This window comes from Galeopterus variegatus, unplaced genomic scaffold, assembly GCF_000696425.1.
Source record: "Galeopterus variegatus unplaced genomic scaffold, G_variegatus-3.0.2 Scaffold476, whole genome shotgun sequence".
In the NCBI taxonomy this organism is placed as follows: Eukaryota; Metazoa; Chordata; class Mammalia; order Dermoptera; family Cynocephalidae; genus Galeopterus; species Galeopterus variegatus.
In genome coordinates this window covers 548,724-571,461 of record NW_007726587.1, presented here as the reverse complement: position 1 = coordinate 571,461, position 22,738 = coordinate 548,724, and the positions used below count along the sequence as shown (strand labels likewise).

At 38.9% G+C, this 22,738-nt stretch overlaps 1 protein-coding gene across 1 annotated transcript in view; it reads right to left on the bottom strand.

The window, feature by feature from the left end:
• The window catches only part of VWA8 (von Willebrand factor A domain containing 8), a gene marked incomplete at its 3' end in the record, with an annotated part of 158,283 nt that overhangs the window by 69,361 nt on the left and 66,184 nt on the right, over nucleotides 1–22,738 (bottom strand). The window contains exons 5-8 of the mRNA XM_008569202.1: nucleotides 14,798–14,965; nucleotides 10,144–10,308; nucleotides 9,419–9,468; nucleotides 8,585–8,693 (exon numbers count right to left, since the gene is read on the bottom strand). Coding sequence (XP_008567424.1) covers nucleotides 8,585–8,693; nucleotides 9,419–9,468; nucleotides 10,144–10,308; nucleotides 14,798–14,965 — 492 coding nt within the window. The remainder of the gene's footprint in view (nucleotides 1–8,584; nucleotides 8,694–9,418; nucleotides 9,469–10,143; nucleotides 10,309–14,797; nucleotides 14,966–22,738) is intronic.

The following is a 22,738-nucleotide window of genomic DNA, read 5'->3' as shown; positions in this document are numbered from 1 at the left end:
CACACACACACACACACACACACACACCAAAAAAAAAAACTGGAGGGGGGGGGGGGGGGAAGACTTAACAACTACAACTCCTTTAAGTTGATACGACAAGCAAACAGAAAGGACTTTGTTGGGTGGGAGGGGGGACAGGGAGGAGGGAGGGCGGTTTCAGTAATGGTCCACAATAATCAACCTCATTGTATATCGACAAAATAAAATTAAAAAAAAAAAATCAAATCAGGTCAATAAAAAAAAAAAAACGCAAAATTATCCTCTCTGAGACATATCATAGTCAAATGTGCAAAGCTCAAAGACAAAGAGAGAATTTTAAAAGCAGCAAGAGAAAAGCATTGTCACCTGTAAGGGAACCCCCATCATACTAAAAGCAGACTTCTCAACTGAAACCCTACTGGCCAGAAGAAAGTGGAATGATAAATTCAAAACACTAAAAGAAAAAAAATTGCCAGCAAAGAATTCTTTACCAAGCAAGGCTCTCCATCAGAAATGAGGGAGAAATAGTGTATTTCCCAGAGAAACAAAAATTGCAGGAGTTCACCACCACATGACCAGCCCTGCAAGAAATTCTCAAGGGAGTCTTACATTTGGAATCTGAATAATGATGATCACTATCACAGATACACAAGAAAGAGCAAAACCTGTCATTAAAACGAAAATGCCAGTGAGGAAGAGTAAGAAGCTAAATCATGCCACCTCAAATTTCCAACACTGAAGAAGAGAAACAAAAGGGGAAGTAATGATCAAAAGATACATAAAACATCTAAACAGAAAGCAATTAAAAGACATAAATTAAACAATACCTGTCAATAACTCTCCTAAATGTGAATGGATTAAACTCCCCATTCAAAAGGCACAGATTGAATGACTGGATATGCCCATGTATATGCTGTTTTCAAGAGACCCATCTCACCTATAGAGACACACACAGACTAAAAGTGAAGGGATGGAAAAAGATATACCATGCAAACGGAAACCAAAACGAGCAGGAATAGCTATTCTTGTATCAGATAAAATAGACATTAAACCAAAAAGCATAGAGAGTCAAAGAAGGCCATTATATAATCATAAAAGGATCTATCCAGCTAGAAGACATAACAATCATAAATATGTATGTACCCAATACTGGAGCACCCAGATATATAAAGCAAACACTCAGACCTAAAGAAAGAAATAGTCCCTAATACATTAATAGTGGGTGACATGAACACCCCTCTCTCAGTATGGGACAGATCTTCCAGGCAACAAATCAACAAAGAGACACAGAATTTAAACTACACCTTAGACCAACTGGACCTGGTAGATATATATAGAACATTTCACCCAAAAACTAAAGAATATGCTTTCTTCTCATCAGCACAAGGAACATTCTCCAGGACAGAACACATACTAGATCACAAATCTAGTCTTAGCAAATTTTAAAAAACTGAAATCATTCCAAGTATTTTTTCACACCACAATGGATTAAAACTGGAAATCAATAACAAGCAAAACCCTGGAAGCTATACAAATATGTGGAAACCAAACAATATGTTCCTGAATGACCTATAAGTCCAAGAAAAAATTAAACAGGAAATCAAAAAATTTCTTGAAACTAGAGGAGTTTCAGTCAAGATGGCAGAACAGACGGTCCCCAGCGTGACTCTCTCCCACAAATCAACCAATTTACAACTATAAAAATGTAACAACAGCCAAGCTGGGGTCTCTGGAACTCAGGGGAAGAGGAGGAGAGACCTACGGAGTTCATGAAGGGGGAGAAGCCATGTTGAGAGAAAGAAAAAATGGCTAGGAGCATTTGGGGCTGTGGCCGCTTTAAGGTTGGAACTGCTGAGTGCATGGAGCAGGAGCCAGCAGAAGCCAAAGCTGTGCCCTTCGGATGGAGTTCCTTGGAGACGGCAGGGGAGAAGAGGACCTTAATGGACCCCAGCAAAAACACTAATAGGGTTCCTGTGGACCCACACAGGAGGAGCCAGAGCAGCTGAACAAAGGGAGCCATTGAGAGGTCGGTGAGTCATTGCAAGGGACCAGCACAGGGCCCATCCCATGGGAAGTGTTTGGAGCACAGGCAGTGGGGGAGACAGGCCCACTAGGAAAACACTGGGACACAGCGAGGACAGCCAATCTGCCCCCCAATCAGTGCAGGAACACTCAGAGGAGACTAGGCGGGAATGCAAAATTGCATGAGGTGCAGTTTGATGATAAGATTCAGGCCCGGCTCAGAGTTTCTACACAATCCAGGTACACCAGGACTCCGGAGAGCCAGAAATACCTATAAGGCAACCATTAAATCCTGAGCTGCACAAAAAGTCTTCCCTAGGGAAACAGCAGCAAAGTAGCAATTTAGCTCAACAACACAGCTCAAGTACTGGTTCCCATAGGAAGTTCCCCATTTTAGAAGTAAGGAAAGGAAAAAAATTAGTTCTGGCCCATGCACACCACCATTGCCTCAGGGCCCACCAGGGGACCTGAGGCATGGAAGCAGGGACCAGACCCCCTGCCCACATCCAGGCACACCACCATCACCGTGGGGCCCACCCGGGGACCTGAGTCATGCAACTGGGGACTGGACCCCCCACCCACACCCAGGCATACCACCAGCGCCTCAGGGCCCTGCCCAGGAGCCCAGGACATGGATCTGGGAACCAGACCCCTCCACCCACAACCAGGCACACTGCCAGCTCCTCGGGGCCCGGGGACCTGAGTCATGCAACTGGGGACTGGACCCCCCACCCACACCCAGGCATACCACCAGCACCTCAGGGCCCTGCCCAGGAGCCCAGGACATGGATCTGGGAACCAGACCCCTCCACCCACAACCAGGCACACTGCCAGCTCCTCGGGGCCCGCCCAGGGATCTGAGGCACAGAGCCAGGGACCAGACTCCCCAGCCAGGCACACCACCAGCACCAAGGAGCATGCCAAAAACATCACCTCCATGTGGCCCACCACAGTAACCACAGCTGCCGTGTAAGTGGCTAGATGTCACAACCACCATGCAGATGGTCTGCCAGCCACTGTAGTGCACTGACACAAGGAGAGTCACCAGCAGAGACCAAAGAAAAGAAGAGGATGTCTCTCTCCACAAAGCCCATTCCAGAGTGACAGAAGAAACATCTGCTCTATGATAATATTGGGGGACCTGAACACACCTTTCAGGACCAGACAGATCATCTTGGCAACAAATCAACAGAGTAACCATTACTCTTTTAGAGGGAGAGAAGGAATCTAGGGTTATCAGTGGTGGGAGGAGGGTGGGAGAGGGGGATATGGAGAGATTGGACAAGGGGCATAAAGAATAAGTACAATTTGTAACAATATACATACTAGTAATGTTGATTTGATCAACATATGTCAACATTGAATCCCAAAAATATGTATACTTAATTACAATTCAATAAAAAAAAAAAATTCTTGAAACTAATGAAAATAAACAGACATCATAGCAAAACCTGTGGGATACTGCAAAAGCAGTACTAACAGGCAAATTAATGGCAATAAATGCTTACATCAAAAGAATGGAAAGACTTCAATTAAATGATCTAACACTACACTTCAAAGAATTCAAAAAACAACAACAATCTGTAGTAGACAGAAAGAAATAAGATCAGAGCAGAACTAAATGAAACAGACACCCCCAAAATGATAGAAAAGATCAACAAAACAAAAAGTTGGTGTATTAGTTCGTTTGTGTTGCTCATTATAGAATATATCAAACTGGGCGATTTATACAGAAAATGAAATTTATTGCTTACAGTTTCTGAGGCTGGGAAGTCCAAAGTCCATCTGGTGGTGGCGATAGTGACCTAGGGGTCTCAAATTGCGAGATGGTGGAAGCAGAGAGAGCAGAGAGAGAGAGAAAGACAGACTCTCCTCTTCTTTTAAAGCCCTCAGAACCACACCCCTGACCACCATTTCTAATCCATTCTCTACTGCATGGTCCTACAGTCCAATCACCTCTTTAAGCCTCCACCTTTCAATTTCCATAATAGGATTTCCCACCCTGTTAACAGTCACAGTGTGGTCTAAGTTTCTAATACATAAAACATGGGAGATACAATTCAAGCTTGAATAGGTTTTGGGGGGACATAATTCAATCCACTCCAGTTGGTTTTTCAAGAAGATAAATAAAATAGACAAACTAGGTTTGTCTATTAGCTAGGTTAACAAAAAAAAGAAAAGACCAAAATAACAAAAATCAGAAATGAAAGGGAGACATTACAACCGATACCACAGAAATATGATGAATCATTAGAAACTATCATAAACAACTGTATGACAACAAATATGAAAACCTGGAAGAAAAGGATAAGTTTCTGGACACATACAAACTACCAACACTGAACCAAGAAGAGACAGAAAGCCAGAACAGACCAATAAGAAGCAATAAGATTGAAGCAGTAATCAGCAATCTTCCAACAAAGAAAAGCCTGCATCCAGATGGCTTTACAGTTGAATTCTACCAAACCTTTAAAGAGGAATTAATACAAATTCTCCTCAAACTATTCCAAAAATTGAAACAGATGCCATTCTCTCAAACCCATTCTATGAGGCCAACATAACTCTGATACCAAAACCAGATAAAGACACAACAAAAAAAAGAAAATTACAGGCCAATATCCTCGATGAACATAGATGCAAAAATCCTCAACAAAATATTAACAATCAGAATACAGCAACACATCAAAAAAATTATACACCATGATCAAGTGAGATTCGATATTAACAATCAGAATACAGCAACACATCAAAAAAATTATACACCATGATCAAGTGAGATTTGTCCCAGGGATACAAGGATGGTTCAACATATGAAAGTCAATAAATGTGATATATCACATCAACAAAATCAATGACAAAAACTATATGATTATCTCAATAGATGCAGAAAAAGCATTTGATAAAATTCAACATCCCTTCATGGTAAAGACTCTGAACAAATTAGGCATAGAAGGAAAGTATCTCAACACAGTAAAAGCCATGTATGACAAGCCCACCGCCAGTATCATTCTGAATGGGGAAAAACTGAAGGCTTCTCCCCTAAAAACAGGAACAAGACAAGGATGTTCACTCTCACCACTTCTATTTAACATAGTACTGGAGGTACTAGCCAGAGCAATCAGGCAAGAGAAAGAAATAAAGGGCATCCAGATCAGAAAACATGAATTCAAACTGTCCCTATTTGCAGATAACATGATCCAAGATATAGAAAAACCTAAAGACTCTATCAAAATACTCCTAGAGGTGGTTAATAATTTCAGTAACATTGCAGGACACAAAATAAATGCCCCCAAATCAGTTTCATTTCTATTCTCCAATAATGAGCTAACAGAAAGAAAAATCAAGGAAGTAAGCCCATTTACAACAGTCACAAAAAAATAAAATACCTAGGAATCAATTTAACCAAGGAGGTGAAAGATCTCTACAATGAGAACTACAAACCACTACTGATAGAAATTAAAGAAGACACAAAAAGATGGAAAGACTTTCCACACTCTTGGACTGCACAACTTAACATTGTGAAAATGTCTATACTACCCAAAGCAATCTACAGATTCAATGCAATCACCAATAAAATACCAATGACATTCTTCACAGAAATGGAAGAAACAATCTCAACATTCATATGGAACAACAAAAGACCCCAAATACCCAAAGCAATCCTGAGCAAAAAAAAATAAAGCCGGAGGCATAACACTACCTGACTTCAAATTATACTACAAAGTTATAGTAACCAGAGCAGCATGGTACTGGCATAAAAATAGACACTTGGATCAGTGGAGTGGAATAGAGAACCCCAAAATCAACTCACATACTTACAGCCAGCTGATCTCTGCCAAAGGCAACAAGAACATTCACTGGGGAAAAGACTGTCTCTTCAACAAACAGTACTAGGAAAATTGGACATACATATGCAAAAGAATGAAACTAGATCCATACCTCTGGCCATATACCCAAACCAACTCAAAATGGATTAAAGATGTAGGTATAAGACCTGAAACCATACAACTACTAAAAGAAAACATAGGGGAAACATTCCAGGAAGTAGGACTGGGCAAAGAATTGATGAATAACACTCCAAAAGCACAAGCAATAAAAGAAAAAATAAATAAATGGGATTATATCAAAGTAAAAAGCTTCTGCATAGCAAAGGAAACAATCAACAGAGTGGAAAGACAACCTGCAGAATGGGAGAAAACACTTGTAAACTGCACATCAGACAAGGAATTAATATATCCAGAATATACAAGGAACTCAAACAACTTCTCTGTAAAAAACAAACACTACAATTAAAAAATGGGCAAAGGAGTTGAATAGACATTTTTCAAAGGAAGCCATCCAAATGGCCAACAGGTACATGAAGAAATGCTCAGCATCACTAATCATTGGGGAAATGCAAGCCAAAACCATGTAGAGATACCATCTTAACCCAGTTAAAACAAATGCTGATGAGGATGTGGAGAAAGGAGAACTCTTCTACACTATGTTGGGACTATAAATTAGTACAACCACTATGGAAAACAGTATGGAGTTTTCTCAAACAACTACAGACAGAACTACCATATAATCCAACAATCCCACTTCTGGGTATATACCAAAAGGAAGGAAATCATCATGGTGAAGGGATATCTGCACTTCCACATTCATCGCCGCTCTGTTTACAACAGTTAAGAGCTGGAAACAACTTAAATGTCCATCAACAAATGACTGGATAAGGAAAATGTGGTATACATACACACAATGGAATACTACTCAGCTATTAAAAAGAATGAAATTCTGCCATTCACAGCAATATGGATGAACTTGGAAAAAATCATGTTAAGTGAAACAACCCAGGCACAGAAAGAGAAATATACATGTCCTCACTCATAAGTGGGAGCTGAATAAGAAAGAAAGAGAATGAAAAAACAGAAACCACAATAATATATTGAACTTTTAGAAAGCGAGAACAGGGCCGGCCCGGTGGCGCACTGCTACACTGCGCCGCTTGGGAGTGTGGTGGCACTCCCGCTGAGGGTTCGGATCCCACATACAGACGAGCTGCTCACTGGCTGAGCGAGGCGCAGATGCAACACCGAGGGTTGCGATCCCGTTGCCGTTGCCGGTCCCGGTCCGGTCCGGTCCGGGCGCGACACTGAGGGTTGCGATCCATTGCCAGTCACGAAAAAAGACAAAAAGGGAAAAAAAAAAAAAAAAAAAAAGAAAGCGAGAACAGAACTGTGGTCTAGAAGTGGAAAGGGTTGGGGGTTAATGAGAAATTAATGAGAAATTGGTTAATGGACACAAAGAATGATTACGTATTATAATGATGAATAAGCCAACTATCCTGATTTGACCATCACATATTTTACACAACTACTGATAGTAAACTTTGTACTCCACAAATATGTATAATTGATTATGCTTCAATTTATGGTTAATGGACACAAAGAATGATTACGTATTATAATGATGAATAAGCCAACTATCCTGATTGACCATCACATATTTTACACAACTACTGATAGTAAACTTTGTACTCCACAAATATGTATAATTGATTATGCTTCAATTTAAAAAAAAGTAGTATATAGCATATTACAGCAAAAAAATAAAATATACATAAATAAAAATAAGAGTGTCTTGCCTAAGGCGGTGTCCCCACTACCTTGGATGATGCGCTCCTCAGCAGGGTCTTACTGAGTGTTACAACAGCCTCCTATTGGTTCCCCATACATCCAGGCTCTCCCCAGTTGCAAACAGAGGTGTCTTCCTTAAACACAAATCTGATCATCTCAGACCCCACCTACTTCACAACATCTGATGGGCCACTTCTACAGCATAAAATCCAGGCAACTTCACTCATCATGCTAAACACATCACAGTAGGGTTCTAACCTTTCTTTCCACCACACTCACTTACACACTTATTCTCATTCCCCAAACATACCAGGCCCTTCTGTGGTTGAACATCTTTGTTTGTGCTGTGCCCTTTGCCCAGAAGGCTTTTCCATCACTCCAGACACACCTGCCATGCCCTTTGTGAAACGGTATTGGACAATGACTGTGCTCCACCAAATCCCTCAGATCTATTTATATTCTTTCTGTGTGCTTCCCAGCTTTCTAACAGCTAGCTGCTGAGGGTCTTTTTAAGAAGTTTGCCCTTGGGGTCCTGGAGCCAGCTTTGCTCACAGGCTGGGAGAGCAGCTAGTGCCTGGAAATCTGTGTCCTCTGGGATGACCATTAACAAATGGGTGATAGAGTGTGAAAACCCCAGATCCCCAGCCTCAGGCAGCTCTGAGGCCTACCTGACTCTGCAGCATGCCCCTTACATGATCAGACTGAAGCCTTCCTTCCCTCTGTGGAAATTTTACTGAGATTGCAAGTCTACTGCCTCCTACTCCAAAGCTACTAGCTTTTAGGGGCTCAGAACATGTCCTTGGTTTCTCTACAGTTTACTGCACTGCACAACAAATTAGTCTCAGGCCTTGTAATATTTATAAAAGAATATAAGGCAAACTGAAGTGGTTAATCCCCAATGATTAACTTTCAAATTTTCTTTGCTTCATTTGGGTATACCAGTCATTAATTTACTTTTTACATACCAGAACTTGAACCGCAGCTGGTAAACTATCTAAAGGAAAATCTGGAAGTCCAAGAGTAGAAGATTCTTGGGAACAGAGAGTTGTGGCAAAAGACAAGAGCTGAGAAACTCTAGGGGGAAAAATGATATTAAATTTTATTCTAATAGTTTTAAAATATAAAATGTATAAATCCATTAAATATAAAATAGCTGGGCAAAGGTAATCCCCACTATTAATTCTTAAAGAACATTGGCTTCATACATAATATGAAAACATAATATAAAACTCAGAAACTGACTAGATGTACAGATATATTTCCTAAATTCATCACAATATGAAGTTTTTCACAACCAAGCCCAAATCTACTCTACCAGCCTCATAGCCCACCTTACTCAATCCCAAACCTAAACTCTAGACACCAGGAGCTTTTTATAGTCCTAAAAACAAGGCATAAACTCTCATATCTCATGCTTTCAAAAAAAATGTCATAGAATTCCTCAATTCCATTCTCTATCTGCAAAAGCCTATTCATTATTTAGGACTCATTTCAAATGCCAACGTCTTTGTGAAGCCCTTATAAAGTCTCAAACACAAATAGCCCTAATATTCTGAAATTATGGCACTTCCTACACTATGTTAAAGTAAACTATCCACATACATTTCAACTTTATTAGATCTTAAGTTTCTTGTCATCAAAGATCATATATTAATTTTATCCCAACACTTATCAAACCTCTTAATACTGAAAAATTCTTCAGAGAACAGTTGTTGGATGAATGAATGAATCGATCAATCAATAAACAGGTAAAACAAATTCAATGTTAAGTTTCCAGATATTTATAAAAATATACTTACTTCTCAGCAGAAACATTGGCTCCAACTGAATACAATAGTTTAAGTTGGTCCTAAAACAACACAGAAACATATAAAGTCAATTAACAAGTAATGTAACAGATTAAACGCAAATGTTTTATAGATACATTCCAACCTTTTAATTAAGCAGACACTGAGCTGACAAGTTAGCTCACTTGGTTAGAGCATGATGCTGATAACACCAAGGTCAACGGTTTGGACTGCCATGCTGGCCAGCCACAAAAAGAAAAAAAGAAAAAAGAAAGAAAGAATGGGCCGGCCCTGTGGTGCGCTCGGGAGAGTGCAGCGACACTCCTGCCGCGGGTTCGGATCCTATATAGGAATGGCCGGTGCGCTCACTGGCTGAGCGCGGTGCGGGCGACACCACACCAAGGGTTGCGATCCCCTTACCGGTCACGAAAAAGAAAAAAAAAAAAAAAGAAAGAAAGAAGCAGACACTAAATAACTAATAGCAAAAAACCATTTCTTTACACATTTCATTTTATAAAAGAGAAGTCATACTTTTTTAGAAAACTTTCAGGCAAATAATGCCACAATAACTTTTCTTCCTACTTTCTGGGAGATTTTCTTCACCCTATTATCCTTTTTCCTTTCCATTAACTACTGATGAAGACATCTAAAAACATAGTAACATTTTTATTCAATTGAATTTCTTGTTATAAATAGAAAAACTGTTTAAAAAATAAATTGCCCTTTTTCATACTTACCTTGAAGGGGAGATAATAAATATCTCTGGCTTGAAATCGAGAACGGAGAGGGGGGTCTAATGAATTCCCAGAGTACCTTGGCACTGGCAAGCCCAATGCAATCACTCGGAAATTTTCACTAACTCGGACAATCTTCCAAGCATCCAACTCTGTTTTGGTATGCTCCTAGAAAAGTAAGAGGTAAAAAAAAAAAAACTACAGCATAAATGATATAGATTACAATTTCAAGAGCTACCAGGCCAAGGATCTTAGACACTGTTGAGAAAACTGTATCTGAGAACACTCTCAAAACCAAACTGTCAAGGAAGGGAGCAAAGTGACATCGGAGTCAGGATGCCAGGAAGGCTCATAACATAAAGACATGTTGGGAAGGAAAAGCAGCTAATATACCAACAAACAAAGAAGACCTGGGTCAGACCTCAAGCCCTAGTCAGTAACACAGAGCAACAGAATTAGGAAGGTAAGGAAAATACACAACTAGATATTTTTAAAAATGTAGTCCTAGGGCCGGCCCGGTGGTGCACTGGAGAGTGTGCTGCTTAGGAGCGCGGCAGTGCTCCCGCCGAGGGTTCGGATCCCATGTGGAGACCGGTTCCCGCTCACTGGCTGAGCGCGGTGTGGGCGCAACACAGAGGGTTGCGATCCCATTGCCGGTCCCCGGTACGGGCGCGACACCAAGGGTTGTGATCCCGTTACCGGTCAGTAAAAAAGACAAAAAAAGGAAAAAAAAAAAAGAAAATGTAGTCCTAGAGGGGCAGACCATTTCAAAGCAGATTGCCCACAGACCTTAAATAGATGACTATGTTTATAGGCATTTTTCTAGCAAGGCATATTACTAGTAATAACTAACATATTTCGATAATTTACTACATGGTAAGCATGTTCCGTGAATTTTTCTCATTTAACTTTCACTAGAATCCAAATAGACACTCAATCTCCTTTTTATATGAATGAACAAACTGAAGGTCAAAGGAGTTATACAGCTTGCCAATGGTCCTGCAACTAGCTATGGTGGAGCTGAGAGAATGGAAACAGTATAGGATGTAGAATCACAAATCCTGGCTCAACTGCTTGATGCACACTCTACCTAAATGACCAAAGGCATGTTATTATACCCTTGGAGCTCAGCCCTCTCATTCAAAAATGGAAATAATATCACTTAGATTAATATGACTGCTATAAAAACTAAATAGGAGAATGTACATGAAAGCAACTGGTCCACAGCAAGCACCTGTTAAATGTCATTTCCTTCCTCCTGTGCCTCACTCTATCAATGGTTCTTCATGGCATTCAGCAGTAGGTTCCATTGCTTACAAAATTTATATGAATGCACATATGTACATTAGAAGACAAAGGTCCACAGCTTTTAACAGATCTTCAGAGGAAACAGCCCATATGATATTGTAGAAACTCTTAAGAGCTTTCCTGGAAGGATTCGTGTCTGATTCTCTCAGTCTCAGCAACAACTGCACACCCGTCCCCTGGACCTGCCTTCCGTGATCCTGTGCTCCAAAACCCATCTCACAACTGCAGCTCTCCAAACACATCATGGTGCCTCACCAACACTGTTCCATTTGTTTGGAACGCCCTTTTCACTTTGCTCAGCATAAACACAAGTATCACTCAAAGCTCAGCACAAACAACACCTTCATAAAAATAGGCTTTTGTCTGATCCCTTCCCCCAACTTCTTAGAACCACTTTTGTAGCCCTTCACTGTATTCTACATAAGCTTCTATCACTAGTCATTTGAACATTTACTGCTATACATGACTGCTTCATGCTAGATCTAAGCTCTTGAGACAAATATTACCTAGTATAATAGCATAAATGTTTCTTGATAGATTACATGAATTTTTAAAATAAGCATTTCAACTATAATCAAAATCACAAATCTACCTTTAATTAAAGATTGACAGTATGATGACACTATGTCACACTCACTAGAGAACAAGAATCTAGATCTAGTCCTGTCTGAGAAACCAAGAGAACAATCTTTACAAAGCAAAATATTCCTATTTTCCATTTACCTAAAAATGATAATCAGAATATAAATAAGGTTTATACAAATTGATTGTATCTATTTCCAAAATAACAAAATTCTACTACAATTACGTCTATAAAACCAGTAACATTTTAATAAGTAGAATTTAAATGATGGTGTTGGCATCTTTTTACCATAGAAATTATCTTAAGATGGTAGTGTTTTGTGAAGGGATCTTGCCTATATTCTATGAGGTTCTCATGAGACAGATTCTATGAATATAGAAATAACATTTACTGATAAAAATTATGCATTTATATTGATATTTACTTTGGGAAAAAACACTGAAGTAGATCCTTCACACTTAATAATAATAAGCATTTCTTGTGTACTAAAACCCTTTTGATCCCCATATTGCAAATTCCTATCCAAAGTAACATGTTCAATAACTTTGCACAGAGTTCTACTATAAGAATAAAGGGGCAAATAGTTATTTTGTAATTAGAAAGTGTCTAAAGAGAAAACATTCTGAATAATATCCACCTACTTGTAAAAACAAATAAAAATAGCTTTCATTTCAGAAATTAAACAGTAACAATATAAATGAAGAAATTTAACTTTTTTTATTGATTAAATCTTTGATTATCCCCTTCTAGTTATATCACCATGAGATGATCTGTAGATAGATCTGGAAAAAATGACTACAGTGTACAATAAAAACACCATCTAGAAACTTCCATATACTGTAAAGAAACAGACTGCTGATAGGGTTGCGGAGAAACTGACTCATACAGTGGGAATCAGAAAGAGATACTCCTGGACCTGCCAGCCATGGAGCATTAGTTCAGTCAGACCCTCTGGTGTCAACATCTATTATTTAGTGCCTAGTATGTTCTGGACTTGTATTAGCACCCTGGGAGCAAGATCAAGAAGTATAAGACATGGATCCTGCTCTTGAACAATTTGAAACCAACTTGGAGTAGTAAGATTAGCCCATATGAATCTCTACAAAACAAGTGTGAGAGAGACTCTAAGTCCTAGAATGTAGAGCAAAGCAATCAGTCACAGAAGGCTGAGTTAGCCAGAGTGCTCCAGTGTGGTGCAGTTTGAGCTGAATGAAGGCTGAGTATCTTCTTATCATTTGTGACATTACATGACCCCTAATCCAAAGGCTTTGAAGAGCCCTACATTCCCTAGTTGTTGCCTCTTTATATGCACGTGTATAACAGCATTTAATCATTTTATTGCACTTATTCATTCACTCAACGAATAGTTACTAATCACCTACCATGCGCCAGGCATTGATACAGGAGCTTGAGATAATAACAGTAACAAAAATCCCTGCCCTTGTGAAATTTATATTCTAGTTGGGAGAGGCAGACAATGAACTAAAAGCACAACACATAAGTAAGTTACCTAGAATGTTAGAAGACAGCCTGGAAGAAAATAGAGCAGGGTAAGGGAGTACAAAGGCAGAGAGAAAATTGCAATTTTAAATAGACGGGTCAGGCAGGCTTCATTGATAATGCAACATTTGAGTAAACACTTGAAAGAGGTGCATGAGTAAGCCAAGCAGATATCTGGGAGAAAACCACTCTGGGAAGAAGGAAGTGCCTGTGCAAAGGCTAGAAAGTAGGAGAATGCCTACTTAGAATGTTTAAGGTATAGTAAAGAGAATACCAGTAGCTGGAGTGGAGTAAAAGCAGGGGAGGATAGAAGGAGATAAGGCAAGAGGTATAATGGTCCAAATCACATAGGGTGCTGTATTCTTTTTTTTTTTTTTCCTTTTTGTCTTTTTTCATGACCGGTAACGGGATCGCAACCCTCAGTGTCGCACCCATACCACGACTGGCAACGGGATCGCAACCCTTGGTGTCGCGCCCGCAGCGCGCTCAACCAGTGAGCGGACCGGTCTCTATATGGGATCCAAACCCTCGGCGGGAGCGCCGCTGCACTCCCAAACGCCGCACTCTACCAAGTGCGCCACCGGGCTGGCCCCAGTGTGCTGTATTCTACTGAAAGGACTTTGGATTTTAGTCTGAGCGGAACAGGAAGCCATTGGGGTTAGAGCACAGGAGTGACGCAGTCTGACTCATGTTTAATAGAGATCACTGACTGCTGTGTTGAGAACAACATGGTGGGGAAGAAAGGATGGAAGCAGGGAGTCCAGTTAGGAGGTTCCTATAACAACCCAGGCATGAGATGCTGGTGGCTTGGATCATAAGGGTAACATAAATATTTTATTCATTTCTGTCAATACCAACTGGACTTTGAGCTCCATGTGTCTAAGAACTGGACTTTATTCATCTTTGTATCCCTGATGCCCAGCACTGTCTAGAAATCATTAGGCTTTTAGTTAATAGAAGTTGAGAGAAGGAAAAGAAAAATGGTGACAGAAAAGGAGGGAAAAGAGGAGAAAAATGAGAAAGAGAGAATAGTTACTACACCAAACAAAAAATAAAGTAAAACTTAGGCAGTCTTCTGACATAGTCTGCAAACAGAATAATCATGTAAAACTGCACACTCATGATTTTACTTCAGCAATTTGCCAAAGATAAGGACCACCTGAACATTTTTGTCCTGATTCCCATAGAACCACGTCTTATACAACAAAATGGCATTACCCACAGCTTGACAACAAAGACAAAGCAGCCAGATTTTTCTTCTCTTACTTGGAGAAGTTTGTCATAACGCTCGGCAGACATCAGGAATCGTCCATCTTCAAGCTGCATCTCCCTGTTTTCCAGCAAGTTATTCAAAACTGGCAGAACATTCCTCTCTGCCTTTTCCAAGCCTTCCAAAATGAGAGTTCTGCCTTCTGTGGCTGCACGAACTGCACACTATTTCCAAGAAACACAAAAACAAAATGAGAATATTAAAAATAACAGAGCCTGGCCTAATTTTATTTTTAATGCAAATTAAATTTGGAGTTCTTGTTATAGCGACCAGGAATAAGAAAAGCTGGCTTCCAGATCTTGGTTTTGCTTTTTCTGCGTATATGATGTTAGGTAAGTGATTTTACCTCTTTGGGTCTGTTTATACATTTGTGAAATGAAGAGATTGGAAGAGATGATTTCTAAGGTTCCTTTCAGCTTTAACATTTTAGATTATATACCCAATGAAATAGAAAAATAACAGCTATCTATGAACGGATAACATAATTAAACAAGGGAACAGATTCTTTAATAGAAAAGAGAATGAAAATAACAATCAGCCCTATCCATTCCACAAGCTCCTTGGGGACTGTAACGACTTGTGAGTCATTACCAAGATGAATTCAGGTTTAGTATGATGCTAGATGCTGACATTACACACTTAGCAAAATAGAAAGAGTCAGGTTTTACATAGGCCTACAGAAGACTGATGTAACTACTACTCTAAGTCTTCCATAAAATGTTAAGAAAATTACTAACAGAGAAAAATAGGAAATAACATAGACCCCCCAAAAATATGATAGGAAAACTGTAACACAAAAAAAATTACTACAGATGTAAAAAAAAATTCTCCTTCAGCTGACAAGTCCTGTACAACATAGGAAAATAAACTACTCTCTGGTCAAAATCCTTGAAAATTTGCTAAAAAAGGAAAACCTCAGTCATGATCTCCAGTGCATTCAACAACAGACAGAGGATTAACAATGCTAAATTTATATTATCACTCCCTCATTAAAAGTCATCTTTGTCCTCCATCACACTGCATTCTCCGAGAAAAACTGTTTCTCCTTTCCTGCTTGTCCATTAAATGTAGATTATGCCCAGTATTATATCCTTAACCCATAGCTCTTCTTACTCTTCAAGATCATTCCTGAGTAATCTTATTCAATCACAGTTCCAACCTCACCTTTATGCTAATGACTCCCCAATCTCAAGCTCTCCCAAGCTTCAGAACCATATAGTCCCATCACATGGATGTCTCCAACCAGACCCCATAAGCACCTCGGGCTCCTATGTATAACACTAAATATATCTTATTTTCTCTAAAACCTGCTTCTCCTCTTTCACTTTTTATTTAAGGTGGGAGCACCATTCACCCATGCCAGAACCCTTGATTCTTATCTCACCTCCTCCATTCAGTTTATCACTATGTCCTGATGATGTAACCTTAATATTTCTTGAACTTATTCCCGTCTACTCCTCTAGTTCAGGCCTTTCTTACATCTCAGATCTCTTCCTTAGTAGTCCAAGCCCCTTAATTTGGCACATAAACCTATCACAATGTGGCATCTACCTACCTCTCCAACAACATAACCATTAGTTGCTACACATGGGGTATTTTTGTGACAATAAGCTGCTGTGATTTCCCCCTACACATGTATATACCATACTGCTTTATTAGAATATATCTGTGTTTTACTAGAAAATATCTGTGTCTTTACTAAACATCTGTGTCTGACCCCTTTACTTAAAATTCAATTTTCCCTTTAGTAATTAGCCCAAAAAAGGTCTGAATGCATGAAGGGAGAAAAACATATCTATTTCTTTAAGCCTTAATATACAAAGAAATTTCTGTAGTAGCAAAGCACTGGTTTTCCATGTGTGTAAGAAAAAACAGACATTGCTTAAACAAGCTTGCATACTGTCTCCTTATACTAAACTGTTGAATTTTACACTGTTTAATAAAAGTTAGTTTATTTCAAGTGTCTATGTACTACTGTAAGAGAATAAACTTCTATGAAAGCCAAATTAGATTCAAGATAATCATCCCATTTTAAGAATAAGATCAATTCATAAATAATCCTACAAAGCTATCATATTGCATATATTTAATTCTCTTCTGCCAAACTAGCCACCCTGTTTTAGTAGCTTTATTTTTTAAAAATGCATGGGTAGAAGTGACTTAGTAGCTCCTAAAGGGCAAAAAAAAAGAAGATTTAATCTCATTTCTGCAAGCTGTGTAAAGGATAAAGCCATAGAAACGGTTTCTGGGACATTAATTATCAAAACACAAACTATTACATAAAAAAAATTCATGTTTCAAGCAAATCTTACTTAAGCTTTTGTTCACAAGAATCCATTTACTCCAAGAAAGCATAGCTCAAAATAAAAAAGAAACTAAGACATTATAACCTGTGGCAACATTATTTTTAAAAAGCTAAAATTTTTATCAATCTTTGTTACAAAACAGACTAAATACTATATTTGACTTGTAAAAAACTTTATAGGGATGAAATACATGTTCTGTGAGATAAAACTAGAAATATACAGATCAAAATTTAGTGGTTCACCACCTGTGGGCTAGGGAAAATAAAGTCTTGATGACACAGTGCAGCTCTGCTTTTATTCACCTCAGGTATACTTTGGTGTACTACGTATTAAATCTTTTCAAAGGAATGCAGAATAAGCTATGTAGAGAGATCAGAAACAGGAGCCAAACACACAAGATATTCCTTTCATCTAATCTAATGGAGATGCTGTGACCATAAAGTGGAGAAAGTAGTGAAGGATGGGAAAATATAATACCCTGTAATAATCTCTTGACAATCTGATCAATGCTGCAGCTCTTCTCCCGAGTAAAATGCATACAGGTATATGTAAACACTGGGGACCTCAAGTTAAGAACATCTACCACTAAAGAATGATAGAAATAGAAAATTCACCCATTTGTCAAACACCACAGTCATAACTGCAGGTAAGAATAATCAATTACAATAAAATCAGTGGGTAAAGGTATAATGAGAAACAGGATATTTATATGACTCAAAATATCTCCTCACAAGACATTTATAAATGACAATGTGAAAAATAATACAACACTGGAGAAACCTGGCAGATACCACTTTAACCAAGTGATCAAAGTTAATATCACAAGTAATGAGATGTATCGATTTCACATACTAGAATTCTTATGCCCTGAGGTGGACATAACAACACTTTTATAGTATTCTTGCAAAAAATGCATGATCTCAAACAAATCATGAGGAAATATCAGACAAACCTAAACTGAGCAACATTCCGCAAAACAACTGGCCGTGAAGAGAAGAGAGAGGTCTGCTTTGGGGACTTGGGGACAGTGTGGGTGGTAGCAGCCATTTAAAAAAAAATGATTAAGAGATTTGATCATATTCAAATGATGAGAATCAAGTAGAGACACAAAGAGAAGAGAGTGTATAATTTTTTTTTTTTTCCTTTTTTTGTCTTTTCCGTGTCCGGCAACGGATCGCAACCCTCAGTGTCACCCCCACACCGGACCAGGACCGGCAACAGGATCACAACCCTCGGTGTCGCTCCCGCGCCTCGCTCAGGCAGTGAGCGGGAACCGGTCCGCATGTGGGATCCGAACCCTCGTCGGGCTCCCGCGCCTCGCTCAGCCAGTGAGCGGGAACCGGTCCGCATGTGGGATCCGAACCCTCGTCGGGAGCGCCACAGCGCTTCCCAAGCGGCGCACTACAGTAGTGCGCCACCGGGCCGGCCCGAGAGTGTATAATTATTGAAATAAAAGTAAGGAAAGAATTTGGTCTATCTACTGAGTGGGAAAGTGGTTGGGCTTATAGGTTTATAACTGATATGTATCAGGCTCTTCCATTTATGCTATTTAATTTAATCCTATGGTAGCCCTCTAAAGTACACAATATTTTACTCAATTTTATAACTGGAGAGAGTTATACAGTTTGAAAATGGCAGAGCTAAAATTTTAGCCTGTCCTTGAGTGAGAGAAATTGAGTAGATGAAGAACTAAAAAGAGGTCACTGAATAATGCAACCGGAAGGTTATTAGTAATCTCAGAGAATCTAATTTTACTAGGCATAGAAATCTGCTGTGTCTATTTAGAGAACCAAAAACAAACTCCTTACAAAACCTTTCGCCACACACGAGACTCAATTCAACTAAGAGTATACATGACTATAACGCAGAGCAGTTTACCTTAAAGTCTTCTAGAAAGAACTACAATCACATTTCCTCAGATTAACATTGTTTTTCAAATCATTGCCAACTCAGTGAAACCTTTGGAACTGAGCAGCAATGAAACTAGCCACTTGCCTAAATTTATCTGGAAAGACATGTAGTTAACAGAAAAGATTTATTGTCCTATGATCCCTATGTGACTTAATTAGGAACTCTTACACTTCCTTTTCGCTAAATCATTTTCAAGATATTACAAACTCTATTTAAGCTTCTCCTTTTGTTTTATTTGTAAACTTAGTGTCTTTTTATTTTTCCTACAAAAAAAAAAAATCACCGAAGTTTATTCTTTCTTTTTCCTAACAAATATTAATGTAAGAAAAACCAATCAGGCAAGGATCCAGTTTCTCAGAGTGGCATCTAAATGTCTCTACCTTTTTCTTAATAATCCATTAGACACGTTGCCAGGGAAGTTCTGTAAATGACAAAAACAAGGGGTGACTTTAATCTTAAAAGTAGAAAAAAAGATGAATAATAGAAAGGCAAATCAATAAAACAGAATAAAAAGTTATGCTATAGTATGAGTTTATCTAGAAATTTAATGTGTAAACAAGAAACTCTTGGAAATAATACTTTTTATTTCAAAGTAAGGGGTCAGAGAGATTTCTTTTCACATTAAACCCTACTGTACTGTTTGTTTGTTTTTTTTTTTGGCCATGATCACATGTATTATCTTTTCTATATAAGAAAACTAGTTACTGAAAACAATTAAAAATTTTAATATATGAGAAAATGGCATTTAAAATCAGTGAAAATTAGGAATTTGGAAAAGAAATCCAATTGAATTAAAAATTTAATGGTAAAAGTAAAATCATATTATTGCTAGATGATAATATAAGTGACTTTTAAAAATTTTTTCTGACAATTCAAAGGTAGATACCATTAAGGAAGAGGTTGATAGGTATGATTTCATTCAAATTTTTCCACACAGCAAAAACATCTTTTTTTTTTTTTGTCTTTTTCGTGACCAGTAAGGGCTCAGCCAGTGAGTGCACCGGCCATTCCAATATAGGATCCGAACCCGTGGAAGGAGCAACGCTGCGCTCCCAGCACCGCACTCTCCCGAGTGCACCACGGGGCCGGCCCCAGCAAAAACATCTTAAAGACAGACTGAAAACTTGGAAGAAATGTATGCAACATATTTAACAAAGACAATATAAATATCTTTAATATAAAATGAATTTTTTGCACAGTAAGAAAATTAATAACACTCCTATAAAATGTAAATGAGCACCATAAAAATATATTCAACTGCACTGGTTATCAGAGAGAAATAAGATAAAACAAGATATTTTTAGACTTTCAAATTGGGAAAGATTAAAAAATAATAATACCCAATGTTGGAAAGGTTAAGAGGAAACTCTCATTCATGCTTGGTCTGACTGCAAAATGACAACGTTATGAAGAATAATTTAGCAAGATATATAAAAAATATATAAATGGCTGTGTTCATTAACCCAGCAATTCTGCCTCAAGGCATTTATTTTAAAAAATTAATCAGGTCAGTATACAATTATGTACATTAGGTAGTCATCAAAACACTAAAAACTAAAGAGAGAGAGAGATAGAGAGAGAGAGAGAGAGAACAACCCTAATGCCAATCTGCAGAGGATTGGCAAAATAAATTGTGGTAAATCAATATGATGGACTACTACACAACTATTAAAAATAATGACATAGCTCTATCTTTACCAGTCAGAAGTTTCACAATATGTTTTAACTCAAAAAGCCATAATTCCCTCTCTAGGACTGAGGGGATAAGGAAAGAAAATAAGAGGACTATATCATTTCTTCTCTGATTACTAAACCCCAAATAAATAAGCTTCTGCTTCCAAGCGCCTTGTTGTAAAAAGTACTAACCTCATAAGCCCATGGGATAAGTTGGGGAAGCAATGACAGTGTTCTAGAGATGGGAAATTTGCTCCTCCCATTAACTATTACAATCTGGAATAATCTGTGATTACCCGTGGGGAGAGGCCACTACAAATTCACGTTCTTTAACTTCAGCTGAACTCTTACTGTTACTTAGAAATTATTTTCTCCATTTCCATTAAAAGGTATTGCCAAGCCAAGCTCCCACTGTCTTCCTTAGACTTTTATATAACCTAGCCCAATATTTTAGTCTGATGATTAAAGTCATATGAGTTGAGATTCTGTAACTTTCTTCCATCCCATCACACATCTCCATCTTTCTACTCTAGTATGATTTCTATCTTTTTTTTGTCTTTTTTCGTGTCCGGCAACGGATCGCAACCCTCGGTGTTGCGCCCGCACCTCGCTCAGCCAGTGAGTGGGAACCAGTCTGTATGTGGGATCCGAACCCTCGGCGGGAGCGCCGCCGTGCTCCCAAGCAGCGCACTGTAGCAGTGCGCCACCGGGCTGGCCCATGATTTCTATCTTTGATGAAGCATCACTCCTCCCACCCCTTCAAGACTAGCCCTTTCTTGTCTTTCTAATCTTTGTTCCTAGTGGCATTCCCTTCTGTGTCCTCCGAAACCTTCTTCCATCAACTATAACATCTCTTACCTGCACTTCCAAATTCCTTCTCTTCTACAAACATGTCCGTACTTTGAGAAAACCTACAATCCTGATACCTCTTAACATTCTATCTTTATCCTTTCCTTTATCTTCAAACACTTAAAACAGTTTATAAACATGCTGCCTCTAATAAGCTTCCATCTTGCTTCAATTATTCTTATCTTACTGAAACTACTCACTTGAAAGTACCAACAATCAAACTGCCAAAAATCATGGCTTTTTCTTGAACTTCATGTTCTCCTTTTCTTCAGCCCTCTTCCCTTGGTCCCCTCTTGTGTTTTATCTTCTGTGGACATAACCATGTGGGTTTTCCCCCTGCCTTTCCCTGGCCCTTCCTCTGCTTCCTGTCCTCTAAAATGCAAGCATTTCCCAAGGTTCTGTCCTTAACCATTTCCCCTCCTCTTTTCTCACTTGTTATTTCATTGGCAAAGATCTAACCTAATACCGTAAATCCTCATTCAATCATTGAGAACCCATTATATGGCAGGTGCTGTTATGTGCTATTTTAAGTACAATGACGAAAACAAGACTTTTTCATTTTCTTTATTTCATTATTCTTGAGGAACATACTGTATGGATCTATTCTTTCTCCCGAGCTCCACACTCACATCTCCAAATACCCTTTTATGCCTCCATATGGATGTTCAGACTCAACATATTTAATCAAATCAAACTCATGACTTCTTCACTAAACCGGACCCTCTTCCTGATGTCTATTTCAATTAAAGTTTCACTCATTCTCTCCATAATCCAGGATTCATAACTTCTGAGTCCTCATACAATATGTGTGACCTCTAAATGTCTCATGCATCCATCACCAACTTTCCATTCCCACTTACACCACCCCCAATGGAAGCCTTCATTAACTCTCTGTTTTTTTCCTAATAGAGCTAATTGGGGCTCTAGCTCTCTCTCTAGTCTTCAGTTGTCTTCAAGATGATGATATTTTACCTGCCAGAAGATAAAGACTGGTTTAAGCCATGTGTGAAGTCTCTTACATCAATAAGATCCATGATTGTGTGACTTCAACTTTATTAAGAATATTTTTTTAAAAAACAAAAAGATGGGCCGGCCCGGTGGCGCACTACTACAGTGCGCCGCTTGGGAAGCGTGGTGGCGCTCCCGCCGAGGGTTCGGATCCCATGTGCAGACCGGCGGCTCACTGGCTGAGCGAGG